Source organism: Entelurus aequoreus, linkage group LG10 (genome assembly GCF_033978785.1).
Source record: "Entelurus aequoreus isolate RoL-2023_Sb linkage group LG10, RoL_Eaeq_v1.1, whole genome shotgun sequence".
Classification (NCBI taxonomy): domain Eukaryota; kingdom Metazoa; phylum Chordata; class Actinopteri; order Syngnathiformes; family Syngnathidae; genus Entelurus; species Entelurus aequoreus.
The window spans coordinates 76,643,089-76,660,848 of NC_084740.1; the positions used below are offsets into that span (position 1 = coordinate 76,643,089).

At 35.5% G+C, this 17,760-nt stretch overlaps 1 protein-coding gene across 1 annotated transcript in view; it reads left to right on the forward strand.

Moving 5' to 3' along the window:
• LOC133659239 (fibroblast growth factor 14-like) overlaps nucleotides 1-17,760 on the forward strand; it is a 62,787-nt gene that overhangs the window by 19,203 nt on the left and 25,824 nt on the right. Inside the window, exon 3 of the mRNA XM_062061972.1 lies at nucleotides 2,296-2,399. Coding sequence (XP_061917956.1) covers nucleotides 2,296-2,399 — 104 coding nt within the window. The remainder of the gene's footprint in view (nucleotides 1-2,295; nucleotides 2,400-17,760) is intronic.

Sequence of the window (17,760 nt, forward strand, 5' to 3'; positions counted from 1 at the left end):
TCATAAACTTTATTTTTTATTTTTTGCAAATAATAATTAACTTACAATTTCATGGCTGCAACACGTGCCAAAGTAGTTGGGAAAGGGCATGTTCACCACTGTGTTACATGGCCTTTCCTTTTAACAACACTCAGTAAAGGTGTGGGAACTGAGGAGACACATTTTTGAAGCTTTTCAGGTGGAATTCTTTCCCATTCTTGCTTGATGTACAGCTTAAGTTGTTCAACAGTCCGGGGGTCTCCCTTGTGCTATTTTAGGCTTCATAATGCCAAACACATTTTCAATGTCTGGACTACAGGCAGGCCAGTCTAGTACCCGCACTCTTTTACTATGAAGCCACGTTGATGTAACACGTGGCTTGGCATTGTCTTGCTGAAATAAGCAGGGGCGTCCATGGTAACGTTGCTTGGATGGCAACATATGTTGCTCCAAAAGCTGTATGTACCTTTCAGCATTAATGGCGCCTTCACAGATGTGTAAGTTACCCATGTCTTGGGCACTAATACACCCCCATACCATCACACATGCTGGCTTTTACACTTTGCGCCTAGAACAATCCGGATGGTTCTTTTCCTCTTTGGTCTGGAGGACACGACGTCCACAGTTTCCAAAAACAATTGACCACTAAATGGTAACTTGTTTAAGTCGGGGTCCAAGTTAATCAATTCATGGAGGTCATTCATTCACACCTGAAGTTCTTCCACACATACCTTCATGATCACCTCCAAGGTGCTGCTGATCACCTGCTCCATCCAAACACTGGCCTCTGATTGGTTGCTGATCAAGGTGTGGTAAATCCTTTGAAGTTGTCTGGCGTCCTTCAGGAAGTCCTGCAGAATTTCTGCAAACAAGAGGGTGTGTCAATAAAGCGATTAGTGTATCAATAAAGTGATTAGTGTATCAATAAAGTGATTAGTGTATCAATAAAGTGTATCAATAAAGTGATTAGTGTATCAATAAAGTATATTAGAAGTGATTCTAAAGGACATGTTCTGACTAGTGATGTCATCCAGCCCCCCCCCCCCATCATTTGTTTCTGCTGCATTGTTGTTTTTGTTTTTATGTTATTAACTTGTTATTATTATTAGTACCCCCCCTTCAAAAAAAATAAAACAACTATTTGAAATGTGGACTCGTCAGACCACAGAACACTTTTCCACTTTGTATCAGTCCATCTTAGATGAGCTCGGGCCAAGCGAAGCCGACGGCGTTTCTGGGTGTTGTTGATAAACGGTTTTCGCCTTGCGTAGGAGAGTTTTAACTTGCACTTACAGATGTAGCGACCAACTGTAGTTACTGACAGTGGGTTTCTGAAGTGTTCCTGAGCCCATGCGGTGATATCCTTTACACACTGATGTGGCTTGCTGATGCAGTACAGCCTGAGGGATGGAAGGTCACGGGCTTAGCTGCTTACGTGCAGTGATTTCTCCAGATTCTCTGAACCCTTTGATGATATCACGGAGCGTAGATGGTGAAATCCCTAAATTCCTTGCAATATCTGCTTGAGAAAGGTTTTTCTTAAACTGTTCAACAATTTGCTCAGGCATTTGTTGACAAAGTGGTGACCCTCGCCCCATCCTTGTTTGTGAATGACTGAATCTACTTTTATACCCAATCATGGCACCCACCTGTTCCCAATTAGCCTGTTCACCTGTGGGATGTTCCAAATAAGTCTTTGATGAGCATTCCTCAACTTTATCAGTATTTATTGCCACCTTTCCCAACTTCTTTGGCACGTGTTGCTGCCATCAAATTCTAAAGTTAATGATTATTTGCAAAAAAAAAAAAAATGTTTATCAGTTTGAACATCAAATATGTTGTCTTTGTAGCATATTCAACTGAATATGGCTTGAAAATGATTTGCAAATCATTGTATTCCGTTTATATTTACATCTAACACCATTTCCCAACTCATATGGAAACGGGGTTTGCAAGTCCGTGTTACGATTGCTATGGTCCATAAACCCCCTAACAACCAGACCCACAGTCTCCCTGGGACACCAAAGCCAACACCAATTTCCTGTGACCTTTTGAAAAGACATTTAACGTCCCAGGCCAGGAAGGTTTCTGCCGCAAGTGGAGTCCATTACCATTCAGCGCATGCAGTCTGTTATAGCAAACTACAGGCCTATTAAAATCCACCATGCGGCCATGATGGGCCCAGACCCACCATCAACCTTTTCATTAGCACTTTTACAGGAAGGTTGACGGGCTGCATGCGCTTGATTCACTGTTTTCCTGCCACGGGTGTGTTTCCGCTGCCGGGTGTTTGACGACGACGTTGTTATCTTTCAGCTTTGTTCAACCTCATTCCCGTGGGCCTCCGCGTCGTCGCCATTCAGTCTGTGAAGACGGGCTTGTACATCGCCATGAACGGGGAGGGTCATCTCTACACATCCGTGAGTCCAACACATGTTGTCTCTTTTCTATGCACGGTGTACCAATTGGTTGGATTCTTAACTTCAAACAGTTGACATATGTTCTTAAAAAGTGCTTCAGGTTGACATATTTGATATTATATTTGACAACAAATAGCTATAATTAATTTGTCAAGCGTTTATTTAATGTTTGCCAAAATTAAATTATTACAGAATAAAGCCAACTAAATTAATTGAATTGATTTAACTGTGAAATACTATTTATTTATGCAATTAATTTCTTAAATAAATCAATAAGTCTGGCATGAAATCAATTCAATACAATACTTACTTTATATAATAAAGTAATATTTTATTGTACGTACTATATAGCATAATACTATTTAGTTTATAGCACACTACTTTATATTTTACAATAAATAGTTGTATTTGTGAAGGGTTTATTTATTGTTATTTTTTGCCAAAATGAAATGAATTACAGTATAAAGCCAACTAAATTAATTGAATTTAATTTAACTGTGAACCACTATTGATTTATTTAGTCATCTATTTATCTACATACAGTATCTATTTATTTTTTAAATCAATAAATCTGACATGAAATCGATTCAGTACAACACTTATAAAGTTGTATTTTATTCTACATACGTTGTAGCATAATACCATATAATTTTTAGCATACTACATTATATTTTACAAAAAATAGTTGTAGCTAATTTGTGAAGTGTATATTTTTTTTTTGCCAAAATGAAATTAATTACAGTATAAACCACAGGTCCCCACACTTTTTGACTCGGGGGCCGCATTGGGTTAAAAAAAAATTGCCCAGGGTGTGTGTGTATATATATATATATATATATATATATATATATATATATATATATATATATATATATATATATATATATAATGTATGTGTGTGTGTGTGTGTATATATATAATGTATGTGTGTGTATATATATATATATATATATATATATATATATATATATATATATATATATATATATATATATATATATATATAATGTATGTGTGTGTGTGTGTGTATATATATATATATATATAATGTATGTGTGTATATATATATATATATATATATATATATATATATATATATATATATATATATATATATATATATATATATATATATATATATATATATATATATATATGCGTGTGTATATATATATGTTAAGTTTGTTAAGTTAAAGTACCAATGATTGTCTCACACACACTAGGTGTGGCGAAATTATTCTCTGCATTTGACCCTTGATCATCCCCTGGGAGGTGAGGGGAGGGGAGCAGTGAGCAGCAGCGGTGGCCACGCCCGGGAATAATTTTTGGTGATATAAATATATTTATATGTACGTTAGGTCAGGAAAAAACACAAAGACTATTTCATCCCTACATGTTTCGCAGGTTTCCCTGCTCTTCAGGGGATTTAATATACTTCACCCGACCTGTTTCGCAGGTTTCTCTGCTCTTCAGGGGATTTTATTGATTTGATTTGATTTATTATACTTTATGATTTAAAAATACCAAAGGGCATATGAACAGAGTGAAATAACAAGTAAGTAAAATGTAAAGTACTTTTATTGCTGTTAATTGGTTACGGACCTGACTGTGATAAATTGATTGAAGAAGGAATTATTCATTTCAAATCAAATATTTCTCAAGCTAAAGCGTGAAAATATTAAATATTAAATATAATTTTTTTTAAAGTTTTACTTTAAAAATGGGCAGCTCAGTCAATTTTACAGTAAAAGCAGTGTTGTTGTTTTTTACAGCATATAAAAAAATGGATTAAATGGAATGGAATGGAGAAACAATATCACTGTTTTTAGCAGTAAAACATTTTTTTAACCGTAAAATCTTGTTGTTTTAATGTTGTTTTTTTGTTTGTTCATTAATGTCTTAGTGTCTTACTGTATATGGGAAAAACAGTACCAAAGTTCATTTTACGGTACAAAAAAACTCAGTCGGCGGGATTTAACCGTAAAATGTACAGTCAATTATACAGTCTACAATTCAAATGATCATTTGTTTTGAAAATCATAAGTCAAGCAGATATTTAAGTACAGTATTTATCTTCATTTTAACAAAAAACATTTTTGGAATACATGATAATATAATATTTTTATGTTGATAATATTGAATTTTAAAAGATAAGCAATTGCATGCAGTACATAATGTTTTATTGCCAAAAGGGAAAGAACAAATATAATTAGTAAGAGAACATTAAGCATTTTTATTAACACATATTATTTCCAGGCTTTCGCGCGCCACTTAAAAAAAATGTGGCGGGCCAGATTTGGCCTCCCGAGCCTTGAGTTTGACACCTGTGTTCTAAACCACCAGTCCGTGGACCGATTGGTACCGGGCCGCGGCCGCACAAGATATTAAAAAAAAAAAAAAAAAAAAAAATTTTTTTTTAAATTAAATCAACATAAAAAACACAATATATACATCATATATCAATATAAATCAATACAGTCTGCAGAGATACAGTCCGTAAGCACACATGATTGTATTTATTTATGACCAAAAAAAAGTACAAAAAGGTTGGGGACCACTGTTCTACACGGTTGGGCTCTCATCTAGTTGCCAATACTGCTGTAGTATTGATATTTTAGGTCAATTTTGCCATTTTTATGCATTAGAAAAAGGTTACAGTGGTTCATTGCTAAAAACAACAACAACTGAACAACAAATAAAACAAATCTGCTATGTAGGGAACCTGCAATCTTAAAAGCGTGATGAGGCCATGTGACCGTACCACACATAAAATTAAACTATCTGTTAGGGTTGTACGGTATACCGGTATTAGTATAGTACCGCGATACTAATTAATCATATTCGGTATTATACCGTCTCTAAAAAGTACCGGTCCCGTAGCTCACCGGCGTCAAAATGTAAACAAACACCATTGGTGGATCTACACCTAACATCCACAGTAATAATACCAAGTACAATAGCGTATCTAGTCTATACTACTATGATTACGTCGATATTTTATGGCATCACAACATCTTCTTTCATTTAAAAACAATTTATATTATGTTTATAAAGTCAGGAAATATGTCCCTGGACACATGAGGACTTTGAATATGACCAATGTATGATCCTGTAACTACTTGGTATCGGATTGATACCCAAATTTGTGGTGTCATCCAAAACTAATGCAAAGTATCAAACAACAGAAGAATAAGTGATTATTACATTTTAACAGAAGTGTAGATAGAACATGTTAAAAGAGAAAGTAAGCAGATATTAACAGTAAATGAACAAGTAGATTAATAATTCATTTTCTACCGCTTGTCCTTAATAATGTTGACAAAATAATAGGTGTATAAATGACACAATATGTTACTGCATATGTCAGCAGACTAATTAGGAGCCTTTGTTTGTTTACTTACTATTAAAAGTAGGGATGTCCGATAATGGCTTTTTGCCGATATCCGATATGCCGATATTGTCCAACTCTTTAATTACCGATACCGATATCAACCGATACCGATATCAACCGATATAAACAGTCGTGGAATTAACACATTATTATGCCTAATTTGGACAACCAGGTATGGTGAAGATAAGGTACTTTTTAAAAAAATGAATCAAATAAAACAAGATAGATAAATTAAAAACATTTTCTTGAATAAAAAAGAAAGTAAAACAATATAAAAACAGTTACATAGAAACTAGTAATTAATGAAAATTTGTAAAATTAAGTGTTAAAGGTTAGTACTATTAGTGGAGCAGCAGCACGCACAATCATGTGTGCTTACGGACTGTATCCCTTGCAGACTGTATTGATATATATTGATATATAATGTAGGAAGCAGAATATTAATAACAGAAAGAAACAACCCTTTTGTGTGAATGAGTGTAAATGGGGTGGGTTGGTGCACTAATTTTAAGTGTATCTAACAAAAAAAACAAAACAACGATACTGATAATAAAAAAAACGATACCGATAATTTCCGATATTTCATTTTAACGCATTTATCGGCCGATAATATCGGCAGACCGATATTATCGGACATCTCTAATTAAAAGACAAGTTGTCTTGTGTGTTCACTATTTTATTTAAGGACAAACTTGCAATAAGAAACATATGTTCAATGTACCCTAATGTTTTTGTTCAAATAAAGCCAATAATGCCATTTTTTGTGGTCCCCTTTATTTACAAAAAGTACCGAAAAGTATCGAAATAAGTTTGGTACCGGCACCAAAATATTGGTATCGGGACAACACTACAATCTGTACCTAAAAGCAGGTCGTCAGCCATTTTTCCCCCCCACTTTCAACGCGACCTCGCAAGCTCTGAATGGAGTATTTCCTATTTCCCAGCGGCCTTGAATGCAGCATCTTTTTAACAGAGCTCTAACAACACTTGCAGAGTGTCAATTCCGTATTGATTCTAATCAACTCTCCCAAATAGTAATAATAATCATCATATTTGCAAGAGGATGATTGCATTATTCCATGTATATAAAACCATCGCCCGTGGATGAGATGGGCGCCGTTTCAAGTGTCTCTCATTGAGTTGGGAGCGGCGTCCTCCTCCTCCTCCTCCTCCTCCTCCTCCTGCTGCTGCTGCTTCTTCATCTGCTGGCGTGCTAATGGAGGTTGTGATCAGCCGCCCACTCCACAAGGCCTTTTTAGTCCGGTAATGACAGCCTTGTGAGACGCTCGCTCCTTCATCCTCCTCCGTAAGGAAGCTCTCCTGCCATTACGGCGTTGTCCACCTGCTTCTTCTTACCCATTAGTCCTGTTAGATGCTCCTGCACTTACATTTTGTACAAAAATCTTTATTTCCATGCCGCTAAACCTGTTGGTGAGAAACGTTTCAACCAGCCTCACTTTCCCCGAGACCGAGGACTGACTCACACATTGGAGCGGGAGGGGGGAGGGGGGGGGGGATGACGCACCTGAATAATGGCGAGTCCACGTCTCATATTCCTTTGTGTGGCGGGGCCTCAAGGCGCCGCGTGGAGATGCTATCAAAGCGGAGCACAAAGGAAGCACCTCGGAACAAAAAGGGAGCGCTCGCTTCGCCAGACTGCCGCGTTTCTACCTGGGATAATTCATCTTCCAGTCCCACGTTCCCTCTGGGGTTCTCCCAGGAGTTTGGAAAACTGTCCTCCCTCATTTAGAACCCACGTATATTTACTCACGCATGAAAGCCAAGACGATATACGATACAAATGACATTTAACGTAATTGGGGGTGTAACGGTACGTGTATTTGCAGAGCTGGGTAGAGTAGCCAGAAATTGTACTCAAGTGAGAGTACTGTTACTTTAGAGATTTATTACTCAAGTAAAAGTAAGGAGTAGTCACCCAAATATTTACTCGAGTAAAAGTAAAAAGTATGTTGTGAAAAAACTACTCAAGTACTGAGTAACTGATGAGTAACCTGTTCGTTTAATGATGACGGCAACAAATAATGCACACAAACATAAAAATAGCAATGAGCAAATTCAGAGCAACTAAAACAATAATATATATTAAATAATAATACATTAACATAAAAAAATTAAGGCAAATTGAGCCACAATAACTTAACAGCACCATAGGCTCAGTAGGCAGATATTACAAAGGAAAATAACAAGTTAGCCTTCACGCAAACCATAAACTGATAGGTGTGGGCTGCACCTGGGAACACACTGATTGGTGTTTCTATGCATGCGTGTGTGTGTGTGTGTGTGTGTGTGTGTGTGTGTGTGTGTGTGTGTGTGTGTGTGTGTGTGTGTGTGTGTGTGTGTGTGTGTGTGTGTGTGTGTGTGTGTGTGTGTGTGTGTGTGTGTGTGTGTGTGTGTGTGTGTGTGTGTGTGTGTGTCTATGAGGCTGCAGTGCGTTAATAAATGTCCCCACACGATGTACATTTGACAGTGATTCATAGCAGGGAAGCTAACATCAGCCTACGGTGACAGCCAAAATATCTACTAACGTTACTTACCACCATGTGCTTCCTCAAATTTGATGTTGAGTTCATGTAAGCTTAAGCTTGTTAATCATGTAACCGCCTGGCTCTGTTTGATTGGTGAAACGGAGTCAAACGTCACCAGTGACTGCATTTGATTGGTGAAACTGAGTCAAACGTCACCAGTGACTGCATTTGATTGGTGAAACGGAGTCAAACGTCACCAGAGACTGCATTTGATTGGTGAAACGGAATCAAACGTCACCAGTGACTGCATTTGATTGGTGAAACGGAGTCAAACGTCACCAGTGACGTCATTTGATTGGTGAAACGCTGACATTGTGTGAAAGAAAGCGCGCAGTTTGACTCTGTTCTGTACAAAACGCAGAGACCTCGATAATGACTTGCAACACAACAACTTCCTGCTGCCCACCAACAGGAAGCTCCTAGGGCTGTTTTCCGTTGGTGGTGAGTGAACAAGCCCAAACAATGCTCGTGTAGGAGAATCACCTCAGCGAGGTGTTGGTGTCGACACCTACTGTCGCTCCCATCAGCATATGGAGAGCGTCGTAAAAATGTAAATTCACAACCTCACACAAGTATAGCACCTTCTCATAAGACACCGCCAGTGTCAAGTGTGTGTGTGTTTTGCGGTGTCAGTGCCTAACAGATGGTTTTGCGTGAACCTGTTTAAGTGGTGTTGATGGCAAATGTGCCGTTACCGTTGCGTACGTGCCCTCGTCAACTGCGGCGGTCTGTCATCCACCATGACACGCTCATACGTGATCTCACAATACTGTCCTTGTCTTGTTTCCGCCTTTGAACCTTGCAGAAACAGAACCTATTAGCAGAGGTGGGTAGAGTAGCCAGAAATTGTACTTAAGTAAGAGTACTGTTACTTTAGAGATTCATTACTCAAGTAAAAGTAAGGAGTAGTCTCCCAAATATTTACTTGAGTAAAAGTAAAAAGTATGTTGTGAAAAAACTACTCAAGTACTGAGTAACTGATGAGTAACCTGTTCGTTTAATGATGACAGCAACAAATGCACAAAAACATAAAAATAGCAATGAGCAAATTCAGAGCCAGGAATATCTCTTAAGCAACTACAACTATAATATATATTAAATAATAATACATTAACATAAAAAAAATTAAGGCAAATTGAGCCACAATAACTTAACAGCACCATAGGCTCAGTAGGCAGATATTACAAAGGAAAATAACAAGTTAGCCTTTACGCAAACCATAAACTGATAGGTGTGGGCTGCACCTGGGAACACACTGATTGGTGTTTCTATGCATGCGTGTGTGTGTGTGTGTGTGTGTGTGTGTGTGTGTGTGTGTGTGTGTGTGTGTGTGTGTGTGTGTGTGTGTGTGTGTGTGTGTGTGTGTGTGTCTATGAGGCTGCAGTGCGTTAATAAATGTCCCCACACGATGTACATTTGACAGTGATTCATAGCAGGGAAGCTAACATCAGCCTACAGTGACAGCCAAAATATCTACTAACGTTACTTACCGCCATGTGCTTCCTCAAATTTGACGTTGAGTTCATGTAAGCTTAAGCTTGTTGTTGTTTTGCCGCTGAAACGTTATGTTTCAGCGGCATTCACGTGAACATGTACTATACATATAATACAATAAAGTCCCATATAAAATTATGTTTTTAGCAATACTTTAATTTTGCCTTTGAAAGTAACACTCCAATGTCCATTAGTGGAGCTGTACACATATGTATAGTACATGTTCCGAAAAGAAAAAAAAGCATAAAAAACCAGCAGAATTAGAGATATTACAAGTCAAAGTGATGAAGCTTAGTGTTACGCTCATGACTTGGTGTAACTAAACATTACCCTATAAGATGAAGGCAATTGCATTTCATTGATATTTGAAATGTATTCAATGTTTGTAAATGCAGGGCTTCCCACACATTCATTTATTTGTGGCGGCCCGCCACGAAAGAATTACGTCCGCCAAAAATTAAAAAAAATTAAAAATTAAAATTTTTTTTTTAAAAATAATAAAATAAAAAAAATAATAATGATAATAATATATATATATATATATTTTTTCTTTTTTGTCCTCTCCAGCTTCTCAGGCAAATCATATAGTTGATGTAGATGCCCATATCGGCTGTTCAGATTTACTTTACAAAAGAAAAGTGTAGGATACTTCTCTTGTTGCCTTATTTGTGTTTGACTTTATTAAATGTATTTATATTAGAAACACAACATGTGTATATAACAAAGGGTGCAAAGTCTGCAGGCAGTAGGAAACACATGGTTAAGTGTAGGGAGTAAAACTGATGGCAGTCTAAAGTTCAAGATTTTTGGAGCTCTTTGTTCAGTGGATCAGATGTTTGATGAAGCTCTGTGTCTATCTACCACCACTACTGTTTTCTGTTTATTTGTTACTGACTGTGGCAGGACACCTCTGCCTCTGTTTCACTTTATGTTGCTGGTAAATAATATGGTTGTAGTAGTAGGCTAAAGGTAAATTATTTAGTATGCATTAATTAAAGGGGCAGAGCTTTGAGACAGTTTAGCTTTTATATTTTATAAGATATATTTTTTGTAAGAACCACAATTAATAAATATATTTCAGTGAATAACTTATTGTTCAAATCTGTATATAAATATGTACATAAAGTTGTTGTAATTATACTGTAAAATGGATGGATGGATGGACGTTTAAAACAAAACTGTTATTATTCATTAGTAAGTATACATTTTTTGAGCCTTTTTAGAGAAAATCAAATCATTTTAGTAAATTATGCAAATTACTCGATGATGTCATGGTGACCACGTCCATAGCCACGCCCATAGCCACGCCCCCACCGCCACAGGTATCTTGGAAGTTTATGGGAAACATTGAAATGAATATTTAAATATACTAAATGTAAAAAAGGGAATAAATATTCAAAATAAGAACATTAAATGAAATCTAGTTTGGTTACGCCATCATGAGCGCAACACAAGGTTGTAAAAGTTTCAACTACAATTCTAAATAAGATGTCAAAAGCAAACTGAAATCAAATACACACAGCTTAAAGATTGATCAATACCTATTTAAATTTAGTAATACATAAATATGATGATTTATCAAAACATAAAAGAAATATACCTGAACAGAACGCTCATGATGGTTACACCAAAAAGTAACGCTATGAATCGCGTTTTTCCAAGTTTTTGGGCCATTTTTATGCTATTTCCAAGCATCTCCTTTTTACTATCGCTGATTTTAAATGGTCAAACTAATGCATATTACATATGCATGCCCTAGTAAACAAAAAAAAAGTCATATTTATTTTGATTGTTACATTTTGAAGTACATTTGTGCAGGTGGCTGCGAATGTACCAACACCAGAGCTGTACACTATAATAAAGCCGACAGTTGACTTTGGAATATTTAGGAGCGAGCAAATTTCACGACTGGATTTGTTGCGCAGGTGGCATCCTATGACAGTTCCACGCTGGAAACCACTGAGAGCGGCCCATTCTTTCACAAATGTTTGTAGAAACAGTCTCCATGCCTAAGTGCTTGATTTCATACACCTGTGACCGGGCCAGGTGATTAGGACACCTGATTCTCATCATTTGGATGGGTGGCCAAATACTTTTGGCAATATAATGTATGTCGACGTGAGGTAGCCCTTCTAAGGAAGGACGACCTAAACAGGTGCTACTGTGCTAAAAGTGAGGTTACGATGAAATAAAAAAAAGGATGAAGGTTCTTGGCTGATATTAGATCACTTTGGCCTTAATGAAACGTTCTGTGGTCCTAATAAGTCCCTGTGTACGCTATTAGCACTACAACCAAGCTACCCCCGTTGACACTAAAACACGTAAAAAAGGTGTGCAGACCGTAATATTTTCACAGAAGGGTAATTACAGTCCCATCAGTGGGTTTGGGGCAGGGCCGGCCCGTGGCATAGGCCGTCTAGGCAAATGCTAAGGGCGCCGTCCATCAGGGGGCGTCACGCCAGTGCCACAAATGTTGGAGGAAAATAATAAAAAAGTTGGTACTATTATTTCTAAATACATAAAATAATCGCACGTTAATTAAAATGCAAAGTAAAGCCTATTTAATAGAAATATTATTTGTTACAACATTACGCCCCCCCTCCTCCCGCACGGTGCGCCCCCTCCCTTCCCGTATCATGACTCTTTTTGGACGTCACCACATCAAAAAATCAACACAAGATGTCAAAACGGCCAAAACTGTCAGGGGCCCAGGGAAGAAAAAAAGAGAAAAGAAGAGGAGAAACGAGAAAAAGACAGAGGTAGCAGGTAGGTAACGTTAGCCTACATGAAATTATTTGTCTGTTACAGAATGTGATAGTAACCTGGCTTTTTAGCATTAAGCTAATGTTACATGATTCGGCAATTGCTAATCAATAAATAGGTAGTTCTGTTTTAATGTCGGGTTAATATTGTGGAGGGGGCTAAATTGTTATAGAAAATAATAATGTAACGTTAGGTAATTACAGTACTCCCTGGTGTACAGTCATTTGTAAGTCATTCTAGTTAATGCAATATTAAAAAGCACAAATAGAGAACTCTGTAGGATCCCCTTTGTTAGTCATACTGGTTTGATATCTTGTTTTGTGCAGTGCCTTATTTATATTGTATTTTTAATTTATTTTATGCAACTTGTTGACACGTTTTATTTTGTGTTTATGTATGTAAAAAATATTATATTTCATATATTCATTTTTTATTTTTTGTATTCATTTATTTATCCATATTTTTGTTTTATCTTGTTAACTATTCTATTGTTAATTTGCTTTCTTTAAGTAAAAAAAAAGGTCAAAGACAAAGCTATTCGGTTTCTTGTGAGTATATACACTTCACTGTCGATGTGGGGGGGCGCCACCTAAAATCTTGCCTAGGGCGCCAGATTGGTTAGGGCCGGGCCTGGTTTGGGGTGAGAAGCAGGGGTATAGTCCGGGGTGGAGTTGCTCATTATTTCCCAAAGTGCCTTTAATGTGGCGTCAAAGAGAGTACGGGTGAGGAGTGGTGCCGTCGTGCATTAATGAACAAGGTCAGAGGTTCGCGTCTCAACTGCCGACCAGCACCAAGAAGAAAGACTTTCTCCTGTCTCACTCCGTCCAATGATTGGGAAAATGACCACACGGGTTTAAAAACGAGCTCTCTGCTCTAAAGGGCTCGTATTTGGTTCACACCTTCAATATTCAGCCCAGACACATTTGTCATTGATGGCATGTTCCTATTCCTGTTCCTGTTCATCCGTCATCCAGCGTTCCCTTGCTTCATTTGAAGTAAAGATTCCATCACGTGTAGAATTGCAATGGCTGCACAAGTTGGAAGGAAGTCTATAAAATAAAACACAGTTGATTAAAGGGGACCTATATGATTTTAATCTACGTCTTATTGTGTTGCTCCACGCTCACATTTATAACCCACTTGCAAGATGTTCGATTCTGGAGGCGTTGCCAGATTGCAAATGAAACCGTGCCCCCCTCCCCCCCAAATGTATCATACTTTTTCCTTGTATGTATATATATATATATATATATATATATATATATATATATATATATATATATATATATATATATATATATATATATATATATATATATATATATATATATATATATATATATGTATGTGTGTATATATATATATATGTATATGTGTATATATATTTGTGTATATATATGTATATATATATATATGTATATGTATATATGTATATATATATGTATGTGTATATATATATATATATATATATATATATATATATATATATATATATATATATATATGTATATATATATACACATGTGTGTATATATATATGTATATATATATATATGTATGTATGTGTATATATATATATGTATATATATATATATGTATGTATGTGTATATATATATATATGTGTGTATATATATATATATATATATATACACATACATACATATATATATATACATATATATACACACATATATATATATATATATATATATATATATATATATATATATATATATATATATATATATATATATATATATATATATATATATATATATATATATATATATATATATATATATATATATATATATATATATATATATATATACACAGTGCAGGTCAAAAGTTTGGACACGCCTTCTCATTTCAATGCATTTTCTTTATGTTCGCGGCTTTTGTAGATTGTCACTGAAGGCATCACAACTATGACACCTGTGAAGTGAAAACCATTTCAGGTGACTTACCTCTTGAAGCTCATGGAGAGAACGCCAAGAGTGTGCAAAGCAGTAATCAGAGCAAAGGGTGGCTATTTCGAAAGAAACTAGAATATAAAACATGTTTTCAGTTACATAACCCCACATGTGTTCATTCATAGTTTTGATGTGACGATCGAGAATGTAAACAGTCACGAAAATAAAGAAAACACATTGCCTTTCTTAATGGAAAGGCAAAAAGGCAACGCTCAGGCAAATCATATTGTCTAAAAATGCATTTTCCCATCGATAACATGACATCACGTGCTCTTTCAGTCAAATAGTACTAGTGAGCAAGGAATATATATATATATATATATATATATATATATATATATATATATATATATATATATATATATATATATATATATATATATATATATATATATATATATATATATATATATATATATATGTCTTAATTAGATTATCCAAAAAATAGTGCTCGATACCATGGTAGAGCGCAATATATGTATGTGTGGGAAAAAAATCACAAGACTACTTCATCTCTACAGGCCTGTTTTTTTTTTCTCCTGATGATTGAGGGAACCCCTCATGAAACAGGCCTGTAGAGATGAAGTAGTCCTGTGATTTTTTCCCCCCCACACATACATACATATATATATATATATATATATATATATATATATATATATATATATATATATATATATATATATATATATATATATATATATATATATATATATATATATATATATATATATTAGGGCTGCAACAACTAATCGATTAAATCGATTAAAATCGATTATTAAAATAGTTGCTGATTAATTTAGTCATCGATTCGTTGGATCTATGCTATGCGCAAAGTTTTTTTTAATTTTGTTTTTTTAATTATTATTTTTATTTATTTATTTATTTTATTTTTATTTTTTAATAAACCTTCATTAATAAACTGCGACATTTACAAACAACTGAGAAACAATAATCGAAATAAGTATGGTGCCTGTATGCTGTTTTTTTTCTTCAATAAAATACTGGATAGGATAGAAATGTAGTTTGTCTCTTTTATCCGATTATTAATCGATTAATCGAAGTAATAATCGACGGATTAATCGATTATCAAATTAATTGTTAGTTGCAGCCCTAATAAATATACACATATGTCTATATATATATATATATATATATATATATATATATATATATATATATATATATATATATATATATATATATATATATATATATATATATATATATATATATATATATATATATATATATATATATAATACCGATCTGCAGTAGCAAAATGCACTAAAATGCATTACATTAGATTTGCTGCTACCTGCAGAAACCCAGTATTGTTTGGGAAATAACACAATTTTCGATGCAGTCAATAAAATAAACCTTTTAAATGTCAGTTTTTACTACTTACAGCACAATCCTACTACAGTAAATATTTGAGAGTACATTCTCCCAAGTGATCCGCATCCAATTAATGTCCGGAGACCACTTGCTGCTGCTTTACAAGCCGCTGCGACTCACTCGCAGATTAACTCCGCTCTTGAGGCGACGAGTGTGCAATTTGTGTTTGTGCGGTGCTTGACATTCATGCAATAGGAAGGCAATTAGGACACAACGAGGGTCATTAATAGCGAGCTGGCTGGGAGTGTTTGCTCTGATTGCCGCGCGCGTACACTGCTGCAGCCAGGGCGCAGTGACAATGACACCCGACGCCGACGTCCTTCAACCGTATCCATAACTGGAATTGGAAGGTTTGTGTAGGGAGCCGAGATGTCGCTGTGTTAAAGTATCATTGGAAACTAATTGTCTGTTTAAAGTTGGTCAAAATACAAGGGTGGCACAAACACAAATCTCGATTGTCGAGGAATCGAATGTCTAAACCAGTGGTTCTTAACCTGGGTTTGTGTTGGTTTTGTTGTTTGAACAAGGTGATGTTCATGCACGCTTCATTTTGTGCACCAGTAAAAAAAATATGGTAACACTTTAGTATGGGGAACATATTCACCATTAATTAGTTGCTTATTAACATGCAAATTAGTAACATATTGGCTCTTAACTAGTCATTATTAAGTATTTATTAACATGGTTTTATTATAACCCTAACCATCTAACCCTGGCCCTAACCCTCTAACTAGGGATAAATGCGTTAAAATGTAATATCGGAAATTATCGGTATCGTTTTTTTTATTATCTGTATCATTTTTTTTGGTTTGTTTTTTTATTAAATCAACATAAAAAACACAAGATACACTTACAATTAGTGCACCAACCCAAAAAACCTCCCTCCCCCCATTTCTTTCTGTTATCAATATTCTGCTTCCTACATTATATATCAATATATATCAATACAGTCTGCAAGGGATACAGTCCGTAAGCACACATGATTGTGCGTGCTGCTGCTCCACTAATAGTACTAACCTTTAACAGTTAATTTTACTCATTTTCATTAATTACTAGTTTCTATGTAACTGTTTTCATATTGTTTTACTATCTTTTTTATTCAAGAAAATGTTTTTAATTTAGTTATCTTATTTTATTTAATTTTTTTAAAAAGTGCCTTATCGTCACCATACATGGTTGTCCAAATTAGGCATAATAATGTGTTAATTCCACGACTGCATATATCGGTTGATATCGGTATCGGTTGATATCGGTATCGGTAATTAAAGAGTTGGACAATATCGGAATATCGGATATCGGCAAAAGCCATTATCGGACATCCCTACCTCTAACCCTAAACCTAACCCTAACCCGGGGGTTTGGCAACCTGCGGCTCTCTTTAGCGCCGCCCTAGTGGCTCTCTGGAGCTTTTTCAGAAATGTATGAAAAATGGAAAAAGATGAGGGGAAAAAATATATTTTTTGATTTAATATGGTTTCTGTATGAGGACAAACATGACACAAACCTCCCTAATTGTTATAAAGCACACTGTTTATATTAAACATGCTTCACTGATTTGAGTATTTGGCGAGCGCCGTTTTGTCCCCCAATTTTGGCGGTCCTTGAACTCACCGTAGTTTGTTTACATGTATAATTTTCTCCGACTTTCTAGGACGTGTTTTATGCCACTTCTTTTTCTGTCTCATTTTGTCCACCAAACTTTTAACGTTGTTTCGTGAATGCACAAAGGTGAGTTTTGTTGATGTTGACTTGTGTGGAGTGCTAATCAGGGTGTGTGTGTGTGGGGGGGGATGGG